The sequence below is a fragment of the Nakaseomyces bracarensis genome (assembly GCF_045282275.1).
Source record: "Nakaseomyces bracarensis strain CBM3 chromosome Unknown Scaff13_0, whole genome shotgun sequence".
Classification (NCBI taxonomy): Eukaryota; Fungi; Ascomycota; class Saccharomycetes; order Saccharomycetales; family Saccharomycetaceae; genus Nakaseomyces; species Nakaseomyces bracarensis.
In genome coordinates, this window is record NW_027263959.1 from 2,482,244 (window position 1) to 2,501,343 (window position 19,100).

A 19,100-nucleotide genomic window follows, 5' to 3' on the forward strand; every position below is an offset into this window, starting at 1 on the left:
ATTTACACGTGATGCCAATAAAATTTAACTTAGTTGATCTGTCTTCTAAAGGTTTTAACAAAACGGTAAGCGCCGTGGCGCAGTGGAAGCGCGCAGGGCTCATAACCCTGATGTCCCTTGATCGAAACAAGGCGGCGCTATTATTTTTTTTTTTTTTTTAATTCGAAAATGAAAATTCGTTTTTAATGATATTATTTCTTTTAAAAATTTTTTGAATTTTGTAGGTTTTTTTTCTTCGTGCCTGGTATTTCAGATCATCTCATCGCAAGAAAAGAGAGTTCAATTAGTATAAATTAAATAATATAGTTTAATCGTTAACTATATATCACATATTATATTAAATAAAAAGAGAGATAAAGTAAAAATTAAACTGAATAATCAGGTGTGTGTCAGTGTTGCTCCATAATAGAAAGCAGAAAGATGAGTGCCTCAAATAATGCCAGCATACAACTTTCCGATAGAGCCAAAGAGATTCACAGTCTGATGATCACGAAGGGGTCCGGCTCTGCCTTGTCGCAACAACAATTGAGTGAAGAGACTGGTATTGCTTCTCTAACAGATCTGATGCCCATCGTCCAGGAGTTGCTAGATAAGAATTTATTGAAACTGATAAAACAGAATAATGAGCTGAAGTTCCAGGCAGTTGACTTCTTTGAAGCACAGAAGAAGTCTACGATGTCCGCGGAGGAATCGCTCGTATACTCCTACATTGAGAGTAGCGGTCGTGAAGGTATATGGAGCAAGACGATTAAGGCGCGCACAAACCTGCACCAGCACGTTGTGCTGAAGTGCTTGAAATCGCTAGAGTCCCAGCGGTATGTGAAGAGTGTGAAGAGTGTCAAACACCCCACGAGGAAGATCTACATGCTGTACCACCTCCAACCGTCTATAGAGGTCACCGGTGGGCCGTGGTTCACAGACAGCGAACTCGATGTCGAATTCATAAACTCACTGCTCACAATCGTATGGCGTTATGTGTCTGAATGCACATACCCGGGTGGGTTCAACAACTTCCAAGGTCAGAACTCTACTTCCACGGAACAACTTTACGCACCGGGTGTTAAGAACCATTGTAATTTGGAGGAGATTCTTGCGTTCATAGAACAGGCGCAGGTGGCTAACGTTTCACTGAACTTGGGAGACATACGGTCGCTATGCGAAGTACTGGTATATGACGACAAGTTGGAGAGAGTTATGCATAATCACTACCGGGTTACTCTGGCGAGTGTGCTACAGATGAACAACATGCCTTGTGCCAAGCGCATGGGCACAGAAGAACACGAAGAAGGTACAGATGAGTTCTCTATCTTCGATTACCACATGGCCATGGCTCCGTCTCAGAACGATAAGGAAGCTGTCTACTTCGATGAATGGGTACTATGATTAATTAATGGGGAATCCGTACAATAAAAAAAAAGAAAGAAAGTAGAGGAACGTCAAACAGATAAAATAGAATACTACGAAGTAATAAAATGGTGGTGGGGTTCAGAGATCTCGGACTAAATGAGTTTTTTTGTTTCGTGTTGTAATGTCGTTTTTATTGCGTTATCTTGTCTATTGGTTGCCTTCTAACCGCGGAGTAGTGTTTTATGTAATTTTATACTCCGATAAAATAAAAAAAAGAGTCTATATAATTTGATATTTGTACAGGGAATTGTTCGCAATTAACCCTTATCGGTAACCAAGTTTTTTTGTTTTGTTTGCTTTTTTTTCTGGCTTATTCTATACTGGGTCAACGGGTGGAAAAAAAAAGTAAAACCTAAATTAAAAATCAATTGAGTGTAGTCGAAAATAAAAATACCCCGCATTTATGCATTTATCTATATTTGTTTCTTTAGCACCGCACAATAATTACCCTATAAGTATATTTAATGATGTTTACATCTTTCCATTTGTAGATCTCGTGAGCATGACAATGATACTTTCCCCCGCAAACAATTTTTGTTTTTAGTAGAACGGCACAGATTTTAGTATTTTATGTTTTATTGGGTTTGTATACCTGCATTATATTTTCCTTTTATTGTGATCTCACATGGCCCTGACCTACCCCAATTATGGCTACTCTATGTTGTAAGGTGCTCTAACTGTTTCTTTTTCTTCTTATATTTGCTGTAATGTTACTAGTACAACAAATTATATGGAACTCCGTAATTTTATTCTCAAATCATACTACACGTACTGTATTTACATGGCTGTAACAACGGGTTAAAAAAAATTGCGGGGGTGGAGCCGAATTACAATGAATGAAATCAAGATCTACGTAAAGTTATCAATTATCACCTGTTATATTCTCTTATTAGGACCAACATTTAAAAAAAAAATTGGAGTAAAACTGTGCGTGACCCTATGCTTTATTGAAAGCCTCACTGTGTAATTCCTTTTTCCCCTTTTTTCTTCACTGTAATTCCGGTAAATACTATTTTTGTACCCCAAAACGACAATGTATTATTCCTTCGATAGAGCTTCTTAATGACGTTTTTACACATAATTGAATTTCCTAATATGGAAAAACAAAATATAGCCTACAAGGCTATTCGAGAAAACCTTTCTGTCTCTTTATTTTTTAAGGGACACCCTTTATTCCGTCAAAAAAAAAAATAAAGTATTGCTAAGAGAAATCCCTGTACAAAACACCGAGACCAGGACAAAGTAAAGGATGGGGGAGGAGGGTGGGATTGGGGAGACATGCGGAGATTCGGGGTTCCTTAGATAACCCTGTAAGATAGAATGAAAAAAAAAAGTTCCGGAAACCCGGAAGGAAAGCCTCTGTCTACTTTAATTCTTGAAGAAAAGAAGGTCATCTCACGAAAGTAATTAAAAAAATCAATAAAAAATAACACCGAGGACTAATGTTTACTCATTAGTATAAGGTTTTAACCGTTATATTATCGGCTGAGAGGCGTAGATGTGGCTGCACAAATAAAAAAAGATTGTCTAACATTCATGGAGATCATGTGCGGAGAGAGAAAGAGAAAGAGAGTACGTTGGATTATTAAAAATAGTAATTAATATTTGTTGAAAGTGAGGATTTTTCTGTATTATCGTTAGAAGCAGTCGTGGGAAGATTGGTGGGGGGGAGGTGAAGCCATAAAATCTATATTAAACTAATGTATGTCTGTTTTAGTATTGTCACAAAAATGCAGGAAACTCCACTTTTTCACAAAGTGAGGGTTTCAACGAGTCCCAATATTGTAATCTATAAGAGAGAAAAGTTACAAAAAAAAAAGGTATATAAGAAACTAAGAAATATCAACTTTTTTGTTTTATTCTTCATCTAAAATATAAAATAGAAGGAGAAAGAGTAATAATAATAACAAGGAAACTAAAGTTATTACTACTAACGAAAGAAAAAAAAAAAAATAATATATCAAATATATATATATTTTTTTTAAGCATATTATCCATTTCAAAATATAAACTAGCCCAAAATCAAGTTCACAAATAAATTTAAAGGAATGTCTGACAAGGATCAAGGAAGTGCACAGCTAGCTGGTGACCACCAAGAATATCAGAACAAGAATTACGACAGTGATGCCGAGAACATGGGTGGTGTTGACCCAGAGATCGGTAAGATCTACACTGGAGGTGACAACAATGAGTACATCTATATTGGTAGACAAAAGTTCTTGAAGACCGACTTGTACGAGGCTTTCGGTGGTACTTTGAACCCAGGTTTGGCTCCTCCATCTGTACACAAGTTTGCTAACCCAGCTCCTTTGGGTCTATCCGCTTTCGCTTTGACTACTTTTGTGCTATCTATGTTTAACGCCAAGGCTCAAGGTGTCGTTGTTCCTAACGTTGTTGTCGGTTTGGCCATGTTCTACGGTGGTTTGGTTCAATTGATCGCCGGTATTTGGGAAATTGCTTTGGAAAACACTTTCGGTGCCTGTGCTTTGTGTTCATACGGTGGTTTCTGGTTGAGTTTCGCTGCTATTAACATTCCATGGTTCGGTATTAAGGCTGCTTACGAGGCTAAGCCAAGTGACTTACACAATGCTCTAGGTTTCTACTTACTAGGTTGGTCTATTTTTACTTATGGTTTGACCATGTGTACTCTAAAATCTACCGTTGCTTTCTTCCTGCTGTTCTTCCTACTGGCCTTAGTTTTCCTACTGTTGTCAATTGGTGAATTTGCTGAACATGTTGGTGCTACTAGAGCTGGTGGTGTTATCGGTGTTGTCGTGGCATTTATCGCTTGGTACAATGCTTACGCAGGTGTGGCCTCCAGACAAAACTCTTACGTTGTAGCTCACCCATTCCCACTACCAACCAACGAAAGAACTTTGTACTGAAGAGAGTGATAAACTTCTCTGTACATTTACTTTCCATTCATTATTTAATCTAATTTTAATTCGAAGTTGATCTTTGATATTACCTCATCGACAAGGTTGTTCTATGGAACACAATTACGAGAACCAAGACCAGAAAAATATATAATAAAAAAATAAAATAAAAACCAAAAATAGCAACGAATACTTTTTCCTACAAGGGACATTGAAGTGATTTTTTTTTTTTTCTTAATTTACAAAAAAAAAAATTGAATTCATCCTACTTTTTAAATTAGCAAAATTTCCAATTCCGAAAACCAGCTCTAATGATTTTAGGATATTCATAGATCTGGTATAATAAATATTGGATAATTTTGTAAATTCTTTTTTTCTTAACAGGGGGAAAACCCATCTCTTTAATAATATTCCAAACCCAATAATTTTATTATATTCTTAAAAATTTACTTTTTTTTTTTAATATTCCTGTCATTATTTTCGTTCTTGATTCTTTTTCTCTCTGTATTCTTTATCAAATTGACTTTGAACAAGAATATGCAGAGAAGAATATGACAAGAAACAATATGGTTTCCCCTTTCATTGATTCATTCAACAGCTAATAAAAGGAAAAAGCAGGTTTTTTCTACTAATATGTTTTTCTAAAATTTTAATTTTTTTTTATGAAATACCTTTATTTTTTTTATTAATGAAATATATATAATAACATTTTGCAATTCTACAATATCTTATTCATAACAAATAATAACAAACAAATCAAAAGAATATGTATAATTAATAAATTGAAAACAACACTCATAATAAGATTAAAATTATACCCAACTCGTATCGTCAAACTGGAAATGCTCAAAATTCTTTCTGTCATTTTCCCCTTCGGGGTTTTGCCCTTCGAGAAAAATATAAAATCAATTAAAAATGGCTTTAATAAGCAAGCGCATTCTAGGTACTGGGAAAAAAATTAAAGTCGACCCCGGTGAGGATTGAACTCACGATCTTGCGATTAACAGTCGCACGCCTTAACCAGCTTGGCCACGGAGTCTTCTTATTTGTTGTGAATCAGTCGTTAAGTACGCACTCTGGCCATGAGGTATACATAAAATGACCATATTATCTCTTAAGACTTATAATATTCCATAGCAGTTGAACTATTGAATTAATGACGCTATTAATAATAAGAAGAAAAAGGGAACGAGAAAAATGAAAAGGCACTAATTTGATTTTCTGTTAAGTTATATTTATTTTTTTATATTTAGTTCGGGAATATGTGTTAATACTGAGTAAACGGGTATCCAGAAGTTATGCAAAACGACTATAAATTATTACATTTTAATAACACTTGTATAAATAACTTGAAGAATTTATTATTGCTATTCCTGTCTATGTACATAATTACCAATTTTGTTTTGTTACCAGACACAAAATAGTTAAAAATGTTCAGGTCAAAGTTTATATTTGATGATTTTCTATATAATTTTTTAGTAGTAATAGTTAATATATACGCTATATAGCACTGGTTTTTATATTATTCAGCAAAATAAAATAATTACTATAATAATGTCAAAAACAAGCTTAGCCAGAGAAGAAACGATGTTTCTCAACGACGACACAGATGTGTCTACTTCCTCTAATTCATTTCATTGGACATATGAGAACAGGAGAGTACTGTTAAGCGGTAAACCTTATATACCATTAAGTGAACGAGTATCTACATTCTTCCGGATAAATTTTCCTAAAAACTTCCCATATTCATTAAGAAACAAGAAAAGACGTATCGCATTAGCTCGTCTTACAGGCCCAGATGTAGCCATAAATGACGCGTACTCCCATGCGGACTCAAGGAATAATATCTCACACGAATACATCTACTGTGGTTCCACTACTACCAGTATTCAAAACACGCCGCCAGAGTACTTATCGACGCCATTCGACCAAGGTACTCTGCATAGTGGGATCAAAGCTAAAGACTACGAAACAATCCACAGAAGAAAGAAAAGCATATGGCATGCTTTCAAACAGGTCAGGAGGAAAATCAAACAGTTACAGAGAAAAAGAAGTGAGAAGCTAGTTAACAACGGTCAGAACACAACAAAGACAATAAATCAGGTCCTAACGGAGGTTAAGTTCCTAGCACCTGAGCCTTTCTACATAGGACAGAATTATAGCGAGGATACGTTTCCTGCATCAATCTAAGACAGTATATTAGCATATAGACATTAGACCGCCAATGAATAAATCACGGGCCTGATAACTAATAACGTAAAAATAATGGAAATCTCGGAGAAAGCTTTCAGAGAAAAGAAAATCACTATTCACACCCTGGAAAGGCTTTGCTTCTCCTTATCTTCTGCAACGTCTTCTGTGACAATTTGATAAGTTTTAAAAAATTCTGGTATTATATGGGCTCTTGGGGGGGCGGAAGGGCGAGTTGAAGGGGAAAGTCCCTCTAATTGGGACCTTCTCTCTTCAACTGCCCCACTTTTGGAAAAGTGTGAGAGTCCCTAAATAAAATATCTTTGATATATAAGGTCTATGGAATCCTGTAAATTATATTTAGCTTTTCTTTACCTCTTATAAAAACGTCAAAAAGGGGAAGAACATATATCAAAAGTATATATTATTACCAGATAAAATAATAAACACACTTTCTTATATTGTTAAGGGGTATACTATAAAGAAAACAACTGAATCAGAATATTACAACAACCAAAATGAGTAATTCGAAGAGGAGAATAGAGACTGATGTTATGAAGTTGCTAATGAGTGATCATGAGGTTGAGTTAGTGGATGATAATATGCAGGAATTTCATGTCAAGTTTTATGGTCCGAAGGACACTCCATATGAAGGAGGTATGTGGCGATTACATGTAGAGCTCCCGGATAACTATCCATACAAGTCACCTAGTATAGGTTTCGTAAACAAGATATTTCACCCCAATATTGATATAGCCTCTGGGTCCATATGCCTGGATGTCATAAACTCTACGTGGTCCCCACTCTACGACTTACTAAATATTGTGGAGTGGATGATTCCTGGTCTGTTAAAAGAACCTAACGGAAGCGACCCGTTGAATAACGAAGCTGCCAACTTGCAACTTAAGGATAAGGAGGCGTACGAGGAGAAAGTACGGGAGTATATTGACAAGTACGCCACCAGAGACAGATACAAGAACCAGTTTGGGTCCTCAGAAGAGAGCCTTGATGACGAAGAGGAAGACTTGAATAACCAAGAGAACGAAGAAGACCTTGACGAACCGGTTAGCGAACTAGAAGACCTGAGTAACGGGGAAAGTGAAGAACTAAGTGACCTAAGTGATATTGAGATGAGTGACGAAAACTAGATTTTTCTTTTATTTCCATATTTTCTTAATTTATTCTTTCTTCTCTTCCGTACTTATTTCTTGCATATAGTTTCCCAACCATCAGTTTTTTTTTTCCAGTATTTTACATGTCAACTTTAATTTTATATAATAAGATATACCTAGTAATACAATTTTTTATCCATGATTTTTCTGTAAAATTTATTTCGTTGTAGAAGGAAGTAATATATTGAATCATATGCATTTTTTACACATCCACACCCCCCAAATGAACGTATAAAAACAACAACAAACGTAAAAACAACAACAAATACCGTAAATCAACCACATAGTCTACATTATCCCATTGTCGTAAGTTATCAATAACAATTTAAGAATTACTTGCCTTTTCCACCATTAAAATTGGTGGCCTTTTTTTGAACATTTTACTCATTTGGGAAAGTGGGGCAAACCAAAATAAATGGCTTTAAAATAGGGAGGGGCAAGGTTGATTCACAGAAAAAAAGAAAGAAAAAAGCAAAAAGAAAAGCATAGAAGGCAGTCAACGAAATTAGGGGTACTGCGGGAGTTTCTTAGTATTATATATATATTATTTGTCGAGGGTAGAGAAGTACTGAATTTAGGCAGCCCAAAGGGTTTTTTCCATTAAAATTTCATTTATTTTCATTTAGTTCACATTATAATCAATATTGTCTTGTTCTGCTTTCTTTTGTCTCTCCAATTGGTGGGATAAGGTAAGGAGATGGCAAGCACGGTTTTCTAACTATGTTTTAATCACTTCGGTTTCTTCTTCTCGAAACCCTTTTTTTTTTTTTGAAATATTTTTATACCACTGATTGCCTATTAGCAAAATAAACAAAGACACTGGTAACCTATGTGTTAAAGATAGAATGAAGAGTAGCTCAAGCTACCTCGTTATGGGCAGTAATCTTTCTCCTCTTCATAATTGTAGTCCTTTTTACTCTTCTCAACTCCCTCTCCCCCCTCTCTCTCTCTCTCTCGTTCTTCCTGCCTCCTTTTACTCGTAAGCTATAAACAATGCATATGCCGACTCTCTCTTCCAATCTTCCCCCACCCCACTGGGGAATTTATAGAATCAATCATCTAAGCTTGACCCAAACAAAAACAACAACGACAACAATTGTAGTTCTAAAACATGTTGAGGGAAAGTCAATTGCTGTCAATGTTACTTCTTCTTGAATCTCCTCTCAAAGTGCCACCCCCCCCTTTTAATTAAATATTCATATATAAACCAATTATATTTCAAAAGGAAAAGTAAAAAAAATATATATATATATTTCTTTCAATATTTGTAACTAATATTTTTTAGTCTGATAGTAATTGCTTAAGGAAATAAGACATTCAACAACGACATAATTGAGTTATTAATATTTCAATACATCTATAAACAGGCATATTATCAATTAGAAAAAAGAAAATGAGTATGACAAAAATTCCTGAGAATGTGCAGGGCGCTGTCCAGCTTGATTCATGGTTAGAACCGTATGCTGATGTTCTTTCTGAGAGAAGGTACCTTGCAGACAAATGGTCTTACGACATCAGACACTCTACTCCAGACGGATCCGAACAATCGTTGGTTGACTTTGCTAGAAACTCATACAAGTCCTACGGTCTACATGCTAACCCAAAGACAAAAGAGATATACTACAAGGAATGGGCACCAAATGCTCAGCGTGCTTTCTTGATGGGTGATTTCAACAACTGGCAGGAATCTCATGAGATGAACGCCAAGGATGAGTTCGGTAACTTCACGATTACACTTCCTCCTTTGGAGAACGGTGATTTCGCCATTCCCCACGACTCTAAGATTAAAGTTATGTTCATCTTGCCAGATGGCTCTAAAATCTATAGACTACCAGCATGGATCAAAAGAGCTACACAACCAGATAAAGAGACCGCTAAACAATTTGGTCCTACTTACGAAGGTAGGTTCTGGAACCCACAAACCTCTTATCAATTCAAGAATTCAAGACCTAAGTTTAACTTAGCCAACGACTCCCTAAAGATTTACGAAGCTCACATTGGTATTTCCTCACCAGAACCTAAGGTGGCCTCATACAAGGAATTCACGCAGAACGTCCTTCCAAGAATTAAGCACTTGGGTTATGACGCCATCCAATTGATGGCCATCATGGAGCATGCCTACTATGCCTCCTTTGGTTACCAAGTCACCAACTTTTTCGCTATCAGTTCTCGTTTTGGTACTCCAGAAGAATTGAAGGAACTGATCGACACTGCTCATGGTATGGGTATCCTGGTGCTATTAGATGTTATCCACAGTCATGCTTCAAAGAATTCTGAAGATGGTTTGAACATGTTTGATGGTTCTGACCACCAATACTTCCATGGTCTAACTTCTGGAAGAGGTGAACACCCATTGTGGGACTCTCGTCTTTTCAACTACGGAGCATTCGAGGTCCAAAGATTTTTGCTTGCTAACTTGGCTTTCTATATTGATGTTTACCAATTCGATGGTTTCAGATTTGATGGTGTCACCTCTATGTTGTACTTGCACCATGGTGTTGGTGCTGGTGGTGCTTTCAGTGGTGACTACAATGAATATTTGTCCCGTGAAAGATCTGCCGTTGACCACGAAGCTTTGGCTTACTTGATGTTGGCTAACGATTTAGTTCATGATTTGATTCCCGATTCAGCTGTTACTATTGCTGAAGATGTTTCTGGTTACCCAACTCTGTGTCTACCAAGATCCGCAGGCGGTGGTGGTTTTGACTACAGATTGGCCATGGCTCTACCAGATATGTGGATTAAGCTTCTAAAGACTAAATCAGATGACGAATGGGACATGGGTCATATTGTTCATACTTTGATTAACAGACGTCACGGTGAAAAGGTTGTTGCATACTGTGAATCCCATGACCAGGCCCTAGTCGGTGACAAAACTTTGGCCTTCTGGTTAATGGATGCTGCCATGTACACTGATATGACTGTTTTGAAAGAACCACCTCTAGTTATCGATCGTGGTATTGCTCTACATAAGATGATCAGACTACTAACCCACTCTCTTGGTGGTGAAGCTTATTTGAACTTCGAAGGTAATGAATTCGGTCATCCAGAATGGTTAGATTTCCCAAGAGCGGGAAACAACGATAGTTACCATTATGCTAGAAGACAATTCAACTTAGTCGATGACGATTTGTTGCGTTATAAGTTCTTGAACGAATTTGACTCTGCTATGCAAAACTGTGAATCTAAGCATCAATGGTTGAACACACCTCAAGCTTACGTTTCTTTGAAGAACGAATCTGATAAGGTTATTGTGTTCGAAAGAAATGGCCACTTATTCATCTTCAACTTCCATCCAACACAAAGTTTCACCGACTACAGAGTTGGTATTGATGTTGCTGGTACTTACAAGATCTGTCTGAATACTGACAGAGAGGAATTTGGTGGTCACAACAGGATTGATGAAAGTCAATGTTTCTACACCACTGATATGCCATGGAATAACAGAAAGAACTTCCTACAAGTCTATATTCCAAGTAGAACAGCCATTGTTCTAACACGTGAAATTTGAGGATAATAGAAAAACGTTACTATATCATTTCACTCTAAAATTTCATTTCTACCTTTATTCTTTTCTCTTAATAACATACATGTGTCACGAAACTCTTATTATAATTACCAATTCGCCCATATCGATAGATATACCGATAGATAACCTATATAAATATGATACAAAATATATTTCAATGCAATAATAAAAATATATACAAAACCAAAACCTTTTATTTTATACTTTTTGTCAACGCCCAGTTTAATCGTTCCTATAAAACCTTTATGAATGCTAAAAAGCCGAGTTTCAATCTACAAAATCTGTCACTTCAACCTCTTCTAGTGTTAGATTAGAGAGACTCTGAGATTTACGACTTTCTTCCTTTAAAAACTCAGTAACTTCCACATCGGCAATGACTAAATTGGAATACTGAGGTGCAGGCTTTTCTTCCTGAGTTTTCTTCCCACCTCTGGATCCCTTATTTTGCGGCTTCATATGAATATCTTTAATCTTATGTATCGGCAATATATATCATTGCAAAATTCAATAAACCTATACGTCAATGACTTTTATGTTAGATTTGTGAATCAGCATTTTGCATTTTTTCCTATAGAAAAATTTGCGAATTAATTTTGCTGAAAAAAAAGGCCCAACTTATAGTCATCATAGAGAAATGCTTTGCAGGTTATGTATATATTTCATGATTCAAATATGATGAAATAGTAGGACTATTAATTAGGGATATAAAATAAAATTATAAGTCAATAGTAAAATAAAATGTAAATAAAGAAAAAAACAACACTAAATAACGGATGGGCTTATTTAGAAAATTAGTCCAAAGAAAGGAATCAATTATCTACCGATTCGACAACTCAACGTCGAAGTAGTCTTTACAGAGAGGATTAGTTCACCTGTTCAGCAACTCTAAATGTCGTCTCAAAATTGGTTACTCGGTTATAGGTAGAGAAGTCCTTTATATTGGTGGCAAAGTTACAGTTTTATATCCTAATTAATGAATAGAGGATTATTAGCGAAGAAAAGTCTTGACGATTTTACCATAAACTAATGCATATGCTAGGCAATCATATATTCTCATGGGCTGTTCATTTGCTGCATGCCCCATAATACAATTTTGGGTTGCCATAAGAATGTAATGAAATGAAGAGTAGATAAAATTGTGTATCAAGCAGTAATGTATAATGTGTGAGAAGGTATAAACGGGATATTATTTCCCTGATGATAATAGAGCACATGTAAATCAGTCCAAGAACTGCAATATTTGTCGTGTAATATTGTACAGTTCAACACTTGCATACTCATATTGGTCTGATGAACCAGAGTTGCTCATGTTCCTTTCGTTTATACTATTTTGCTCATCATTTTCAGCACCTTCTTCTCTATTCATAACTTTGTTGATATCAACACCAGATTTTTGTAGTCTATCATATGTTATGTCAGCCATTTTTCTTACTCCATTGATGATTTCTTTATCATTTTTTATCAGGCTCACCACCTTGTCATTATGACTTTCCGAAAGCTGTAAGATCGTCCACAACGCAATGTGTTCAAAAGTGGCATAGTCACTTTGCAAGAATCTCTTTAGGAAACCGCGAATACCTTCCTTAGGTTGTTCCCAAGCGGATATTATTTTTGAATAATTGTCAATTCTAGAACATAGATTGGCTAAGGCAGCCGCAGCATTGCCAGAAACCTCTTGGTTAGTGGAGAATGTCATTGGAATTAGAGCTTGTAAAATATCAGCATCTAACAAATCCTGCTTAGAGACATCAGCAAGAGCAAGAATTGCGAAACATGCAGATATTTCACTTTGAACACTGATTGGCGAGTCTAAAGCTAACTCTTTACATTTCTCGACCGCTCCACTCTCGAAGAACTCCTTTCTATTCTTCTCAGAAGAAGCTGCAAGGTTTCTTAAAGTAGAAACAGCATGGCATTGGATTTCTTCCGAGTCCTTGAAATCTAACAACTTTACCAATGGAGGAAGAAAACCTGCATCAACTATCAAACCCTCATTTAATGGATGGATGGAGATGTTTCTAATACAGGCAACACTTGCTAGCACCAGTGGGATTGAGTCACTTTGAATTAAGTTCACTAGATGTGGAAGTCCACCAGCTCTGACAATTTCAAGTTGGTAACTTGTATCGGAAGCGAGGTTTCTCAATGCCAAAGTAGCTTGGCATTTAACTCTAGATGAAGGAGAATCCATGAGAGATACGAGTTTAGAAACCAAACGAGGCTCCGTTTGGGCCAGTTTTTTCCTGTTTCCCTCATCAACTGCAATATTGGAGAGAGCAGTGGTACAATAGTATTGAACATCTGGGTCACTTGAAGACAGTAGAGACACTAAAACTGGAACAGCGCCTGCATTGACCAGTTCTCTTCTATTTTCTTCTGAATGAGTCATGTTCAACAAAGCACCCGTGGCATTCCTCTGAACTCTAATATGTTTGGACTTAGCTAGCTTAGTTAATGGCACCAAAGCACCAGATGTGGCTATTTTGTGCTTATTGTCATCCCTGGTAGCAAGGTTAGTGATACAACCAACAGCATTGCACTGGACTTCAACGTTAGAACCCATCATTTGGTTAATTAGTGGCTCTAGGCCTCCCATCTCAACAATTAGGAGCTTGTTTTCATTATTAACAGCCAGGTTCCCGAGGGCAGCACAAGCTGCCACCTGAATCTGTGGGTCCTGACTCTGCAAAAGTATCAATATAGGCTCAAGAACATCCCTAGATACTTGTCTAACATATTTCTCCGTGACTTCAGCAAAAGCCAATGCAGCACTTCTCTGCAAGTTCAAGTTGTCCGAGTATACTAAAGTTGTAAGAGCCTTCAAGGGTCCTCCACTATAGAAATCTAATCTGTCCTTATCTTCCAAGTAACCCAACAACAAAGTCACAGCCTCACGCTCATTATCAGCAATAGGCAACACACTAACATCGTCAGAAGAATCTCTGAAACAACTACAACAGGCACCCATCTTATTTTATCTTTCTAATCCCAATGTTACTTGCGTTATCTCAAAAAAAAAACAACGTCTTTGTCGTATTATTTAGAAAGTAAGGTAAGGTCTTTGGGCCTAATGGACTTCTTTAGCTTTTAGATTTTCACTTATTATATAGCAATACCTGTTATGAGTTCTGAATTTGTGTTAGTCTTAGTTGTGTTTCTCTAATAAGACAGTAATTTATCCCCTTATCCTTAATTTATTTTTCTTCCTTTGTTATTCTGTATCGTTTTCCCACTTTCCAGTCGGTTTCCTACTTAACTTCCTTTATAGTATGTCAACACTGATATGCTTCTGCTCACAATAGAAATAGCTTCACCCAGGAACAATTGGTTCCTTAAGTTCTAATTTAAGAAGCAACCCTTCTTGCTTCATGAATTCTAATAAATTTTTCCATTCCGGCACTGTGCCCATTCAAGAAAAAAATTAGAGCGCAAACGTCGAAGGGGGTGCTTTCTCCCGTTATGTGGGATAAGCTTAATGAGTAGGTGGAACTATAAAAAGCAAATATTATAGTTGACAATGGGGGAATGGATTAGCTACTGTTCTTGTATAGTTTGTATTGTGCCTTTCATTTTATAAGTCCTTGAACGCCCCGGTTCATAGGCTCCTTTCGGGCCCTGGTTCATAGGCCCTCTTTTTTTATATAGTCATATATATGCTATAACGTAAACGAAGTGAAAACAAGTTAATATTTATTTAGTTACTGAAATTCTAATGATACAGAACCTTCAGTTGGGAACATGTCGAAGGATAGGAATTTACGTAATGAGTTTTGTAAGGAGTAGACTCCGCGAGGGATACCCATGTCGATAGCGACAGCATCTTCTACTCTCTCTAAGTTCTGTTTGATGTGGGACAGAGCGGAGATAGGCCAACCAGTGCAGATAACCCCGGTGGCCTGCACTGCTACGGCGAAGTTCTGGACACCTGAGCCGCTGTCAAAACCGGTGGGGACGTTTAGAGACCAGACCTTAGTGGAGCCTCTCTGCTTATTACACCAGTTCATTATTCCGATAATTCTTTGTTCGATGGCGGTGCTCTTGCTGATACTGTTTCTAGAGTTGCTTCTTCTGTCGTTGTTGTCATCCTCCAGCAGCTCTTCCTCCGCTATGTTCTCAAATATGTCAGAGATGTTATAGTCAAACCCTTGCATAGCATCTACAACTATCTCAACCGGGCTGTTCAGGTTGTCAACCGCACTCTCTAGAGAGCTTACACTGTTAACCACTTTACCACCACACTTCTTGAACATATCTAATTGTTCCTTTACAAATTTGTCTTGTAGCTCTGACACAGGGGTTGTAAACATAGTGATGACTCTAATGTGACCTGTTCTGCACAGCTGTCTACCCAATGCAAGTGCCCTTGCACCACTTCTAACCGAGTCAGAAGTTAGAATCACCACTAATGGCTCGGCGTTAGAATTCTCCAAACGCAAACGTGCTTTACCACCTAACTTTTGCTTTAAGAAATTAGCAAGATTGATGGCAAAATTTTCCAAAAGTATTGGAGCTGTAATTCCAAAACTGTCCTGAGCGAGTCTCTCAATCTCTAATAGCTGAACAGGCGTAGCGGTGGCTACCTGTCTAGAACTATCTTTTATTTTCAGTAGGTTAGGTTTCATGGAAACAGACCCAGTGTTATTCGATGAAACAGAACCAGCTTTAGACTGCTGGATGATCATTTGCTCTAGTTTAGCAAGCATTTGGTCCTGGCCTTGATTATTATCACCATTTTTGTTTTTGTTACCAGAACTCTTGGCTGCCTTGTGGAGAAGATGTGTAATATTTACAGCTTTAGTAATAGGAATGTCATCCGCATCATAGAATTGTTCATCATCATCGTCATCTGCTCTGCTCTTATTCTGCACACCCTGTTCTTCTTCATCTTCCTCATCATCTTCCTCATCATCTTCCTCCTCTTCTTCAGTTCCACTCTCAAAGTCATGGTAGCCATCGTTGTTCTTGATATGCCCGCTGTTTTCAGCACCAATTTTATGCCAGGAATCGTCCTTAGCGTTTGGAATAACCATCTCGTCAATTTCATAATTCTGAGGTTTGTTACCTCTAGAGCTGTCCTTCTTGTTATGCGCCACTAGTCTCAACTTTGGATCAATATCATCCTGCTGCTTCAACTTCGCAAAGACATCCTTCTTGTTGAACATATCCAGATTGCTCTGGAAATCAAAATCATCCTGTAGCTTGATCTTGCTAACATCATCATGTGCCCAATCAGTCCCATTATCATGTCTTACACTATTGGCATTGCTTACATTATTACTATTACTATTAACGTTATTGTTATTGTTATTGTTACTACTACCATTGTTGTTGTTGATATTATAATTATTATTATTGTTATTATTGTTGGCACCTCTATTGTTCTTCTGTCTCACAGTGGTAACCTTCAAGTCTTTTAATCTAGAGGCCCTGATCTTGAACAATTGAGATGTACCACCATCCTCAAACTTAACATCGGACAATATCAGCCCCTTCGAAGTAGCCTTCGTAATCTTACCTTCCAAAACTTTACCGTCTTTCAGCTCAAGCTGAACTCCATAACCAACAAACTGAGACATATTTGCTTAGTCAATTGGCTTTTTACCCTTCTCGATAATTGAGTAACATTCAGCTTCTCAAACCAATACTTTTTATATTTAAATTAATTTCAGTTTTTCGTTGGTTGTTCAGTTTTTCGTTTGCTGATATATTTTTTTTTTAAGCAGAAGAAAGTGATATAACAGTAATATATCAATTAATTCTAAGCACACCAAATATATTCAGATTCAAATTGGATAAGATTGGTATTTATATATTACAATGTTGTTAAACCCTTCAGTCACTTACTTATTACATAAACTTGGACACAAAGGGTACAGTAGAAGAGAGAAAAAAAGACGGAAAATTGAATAATACAATAATTATATCAATGAAGGAGGGGATTCTCCATTGCCCTCCACCATTCTTTTAATTAGTGGGAAGAAGTAAAAATACAATAATACTAGAATAGACTAAAAATGGCAAGGGATTTACAATTCCCAATCAATCTGTTGCTGATTGAAACAGAAAAAAAAAATAAGTAAAAAAAAAAAAGAATACAACATTATTATAATAAATGATAAAGAGAACAATGACACGAGTAATATTTAACATAAGATTTTTACTCCTCTGTTCATGTTTCTTCCCTTCAATGTAGAACCAAGTAAAGGGTTTTAAAAAATACAAAAAAAACAAACAAACGATAAACAACACATCAAAGATAGGCTCGATGTTATATTCAAAAAAGTCCGCTCATCTATGAGATTTGTTCATTATTAAAAATAGAACATCTTGATCTAATTTTTTAGCTTATTTTTCTTCTTCTTATATGTATTAATACTCACAGAATGTAAAGAGTCAGTATAACACATACGGTGGAGAATACCAATGGAAGGAAACCAGTAGCATCGTAGAAAGATTTCAGGTCCTGACATGGATCAACGTGCAAATGAGCTATTGGCGAGAAAGAGAAGGACTTCAGGAAACCTTCTAGGGTATTGCTGGAGTCTCTGCTGTATTTGTTCACAATCATGAATTCAATTATTAATTTGAACAAGTGATACACCATTGGGTCCATCTGTAATAGAAGGTCATATCTGATGAAATTGATGTAGTAAGATACCAGACACGGCAAGAGTCGCAACAAGAAGAACCATGTGAAAACGGGCAAACCTATCTCGTTTAAGAAATGGACCACTTGGTGTTTGAACAGCGTGAAGTTCGACCAGATGTGATTCGCGCGTGGCCCTAGACCCTCTGGCGACATGATGGTCACGTCTACTGGCTTGTATGAGTTACACAGGTGGTGTATCAACAAGGCCAGTTCCACCAGTGTGAATATCGTCTCCACGGTGCTGATGGAGGATAGGTAGTCCTTCAAATTCTCGTTCAAAACGACAGACTTGTCAACGATGTCATCCCATCTCTTCTCGAACTCGAACCTGAAATCTGCCATCTTGTCGTGGATCTTGTTGAAATCAAGTTCGTTTTTGTACCCATTATCATGTACAGACTCATCAGTGTTCTCCTGTGCCTCTGCCTCTGCCTCTGCTTGGGATTGTGTGTGTGTTTGTGCATGCGATTGTGCCTGTGCCTTTTCTGCTACTTGGTCCAGTTCTTGCTTCAATGCCTCTTTACCCAGAGGAGTACGAGTGTAGAGGTCGTCGTAATCATCTGTAGTGTTACCTAAGCCCATGCCCATGCCGACATCAGTATCCTCAGCATCAGCATCAGCATCCGTGTCCAATTCACCATTTCCACCTAGATTGAGGTCTATATCATCCACATCGCTTTCTATCTTGAGCTGCGCTCTGTCCTCGTAGAACGACTGGAGTTCCGGGAAATCATGTATGTAGTCCAGAGGAGCCTCCAGGTTGTCGAGGTAGTGCTCGATCAACATGATCATCGTCGATTTCCGCGTCGAGTGACTCACATCAGTGATCTTCAACTTGTTCATCAAATCAAACAACTCCGCTTTCCTCCATTTACTAAACGAACTCATTGTTGTATTTCTTTATTCTTATTGTTATTTTTATTTTACCGGTTTTTCTTCCCCCTTCTAAGTTCACAAGTTTAAAAAACCTTTATTATTTCTTTATTAATCAATCAAGGTTTATAGAAAACAAAACAAACTTCTTCAACGGTTTTTTTTTCCCTTTCTTTTGTTTACAAATTTCCATAAACAACTTAAATTGGTTCAAATTGTAGTAGTATACGTAACAGGTCATATGTCATATTCCGGGTTAAAATACCTGTGTTATCATATATGACGTATATAGGCACACACATAAAGTACCACTGTACGGTGTAATAACACACCCCCTGTCTCTCTGTCTTTGTCTCTTTGAGTGAGTGTATGTCTGTGTGAGTGTGAGTGTGTCTGTGTGTGTG

General features: G+C 37.1%; 8 protein-coding genes across 8 annotated transcripts; 5 read left to right on the top strand and 3 right to left on the bottom strand.

Moving 5' to 3' along the window:
• Positions 1 to 420: 420 nt before the first annotated feature.
• Positions 421 to 1,383, top strand: RPC34 (DNA-directed RNA polymerase III subunit C34; the record flags this gene model as incomplete). Its single annotated transcript, XM_071055291.1, has 1 exon — positions 421 to 1,383. The coding sequence occupies one exon, from the start codon at positions 421 to 423 to the stop codon at positions 1,381 to 1,383; it is 963 nt and encodes a 320-aa protein (XP_070909984.1).
• A 2,072-nt stretch (positions 1,384 to 3,455) lies between these two features.
• On the top strand, positions 3,456 to 4,292 carry RNJ42_05128 (acetate uptake transporter family protein; the record flags this gene model as incomplete). The annotated part of the gene is made up of 1 exon (XM_071055292.1): positions 3,456 to 4,292. One exon carries the CDS (start codon positions 3,456 to 3,458, stop codon positions 4,290 to 4,292), a length of 837 nt encoding a protein of 278 aa, XP_070909985.1.
• A 1,545-nt stretch (positions 4,293 to 5,837) lies between these two features.
• On the top strand, positions 5,838 to 6,473 carry RNJ42_05129 (uncharacterized protein; the record flags this gene model as incomplete). The annotated part of the gene is made up of 1 exon (XM_071055293.1): positions 5,838 to 6,473. The coding sequence occupies one exon, from the start codon at positions 5,838 to 5,840 to the stop codon at positions 6,471 to 6,473; it is 636 nt and encodes a 211-aa protein (XP_070909986.1).
• Positions 6,474 to 6,991: 518 nt separating this feature from the next.
• On the top strand, positions 6,992 to 7,621 carry UBC8 (E2 ubiquitin-conjugating protein UBC8; the record flags this gene model as incomplete). Its single annotated transcript, XM_071055294.1, has 1 exon — positions 6,992 to 7,621. One exon carries the CDS (start codon positions 6,992 to 6,994, stop codon positions 7,619 to 7,621), a length of 630 nt encoding a protein of 209 aa, XP_070909987.1.
• Positions 7,622 to 9,038: 1,417 nt separating this feature from the next.
• On the top strand, positions 9,039 to 11,156 carry GLC3 (1,4-alpha-glucan branching enzyme; the record flags this gene model as incomplete). Its single annotated transcript, XM_071055295.1, has 1 exon — positions 9,039 to 11,156. One exon carries the CDS (start codon positions 9,039 to 9,041, stop codon positions 11,154 to 11,156), a length of 2,118 nt encoding a protein of 705 aa, XP_070909988.1.
• A 1,237-nt stretch (positions 11,157 to 12,393) lies between these two features.
• VAC8 (protein anchor VAC8) lies at positions 12,394 to 14,142 on the bottom strand (the record flags this gene model as incomplete). Its single annotated transcript, XM_071055296.1, has 1 exon — positions 12,394 to 14,142. One exon carries the CDS (start codon positions 14,140 to 14,142, stop codon positions 12,394 to 12,396), a length of 1,749 nt encoding a protein of 582 aa, XP_070909989.1.
• Positions 14,143 to 14,872: 730 nt separating this feature from the next.
• On the bottom strand, positions 14,873 to 16,750 carry EDC3 (Edc3p; the record flags this gene model as incomplete). Its single annotated transcript, XM_071055297.1, has 1 exon — positions 14,873 to 16,750. One exon carries the CDS (start codon positions 16,748 to 16,750, stop codon positions 14,873 to 14,875), a length of 1,878 nt encoding a protein of 625 aa, XP_070909990.1.
• Positions 16,751 to 17,550: 800 nt separating this feature from the next.
• Positions 17,551 to 18,711, bottom strand: GTT3 (Gtt3p; the record flags this gene model as incomplete). The annotated part of the gene is made up of 1 exon (XM_071055298.1): positions 17,551 to 18,711. The coding sequence occupies one exon, from the start codon at positions 18,709 to 18,711 to the stop codon at positions 17,551 to 17,553; it is 1,161 nt and encodes a 386-aa protein (XP_070909991.1).
• Positions 18,712 to 19,100: the final 389 nt, after the last annotated feature.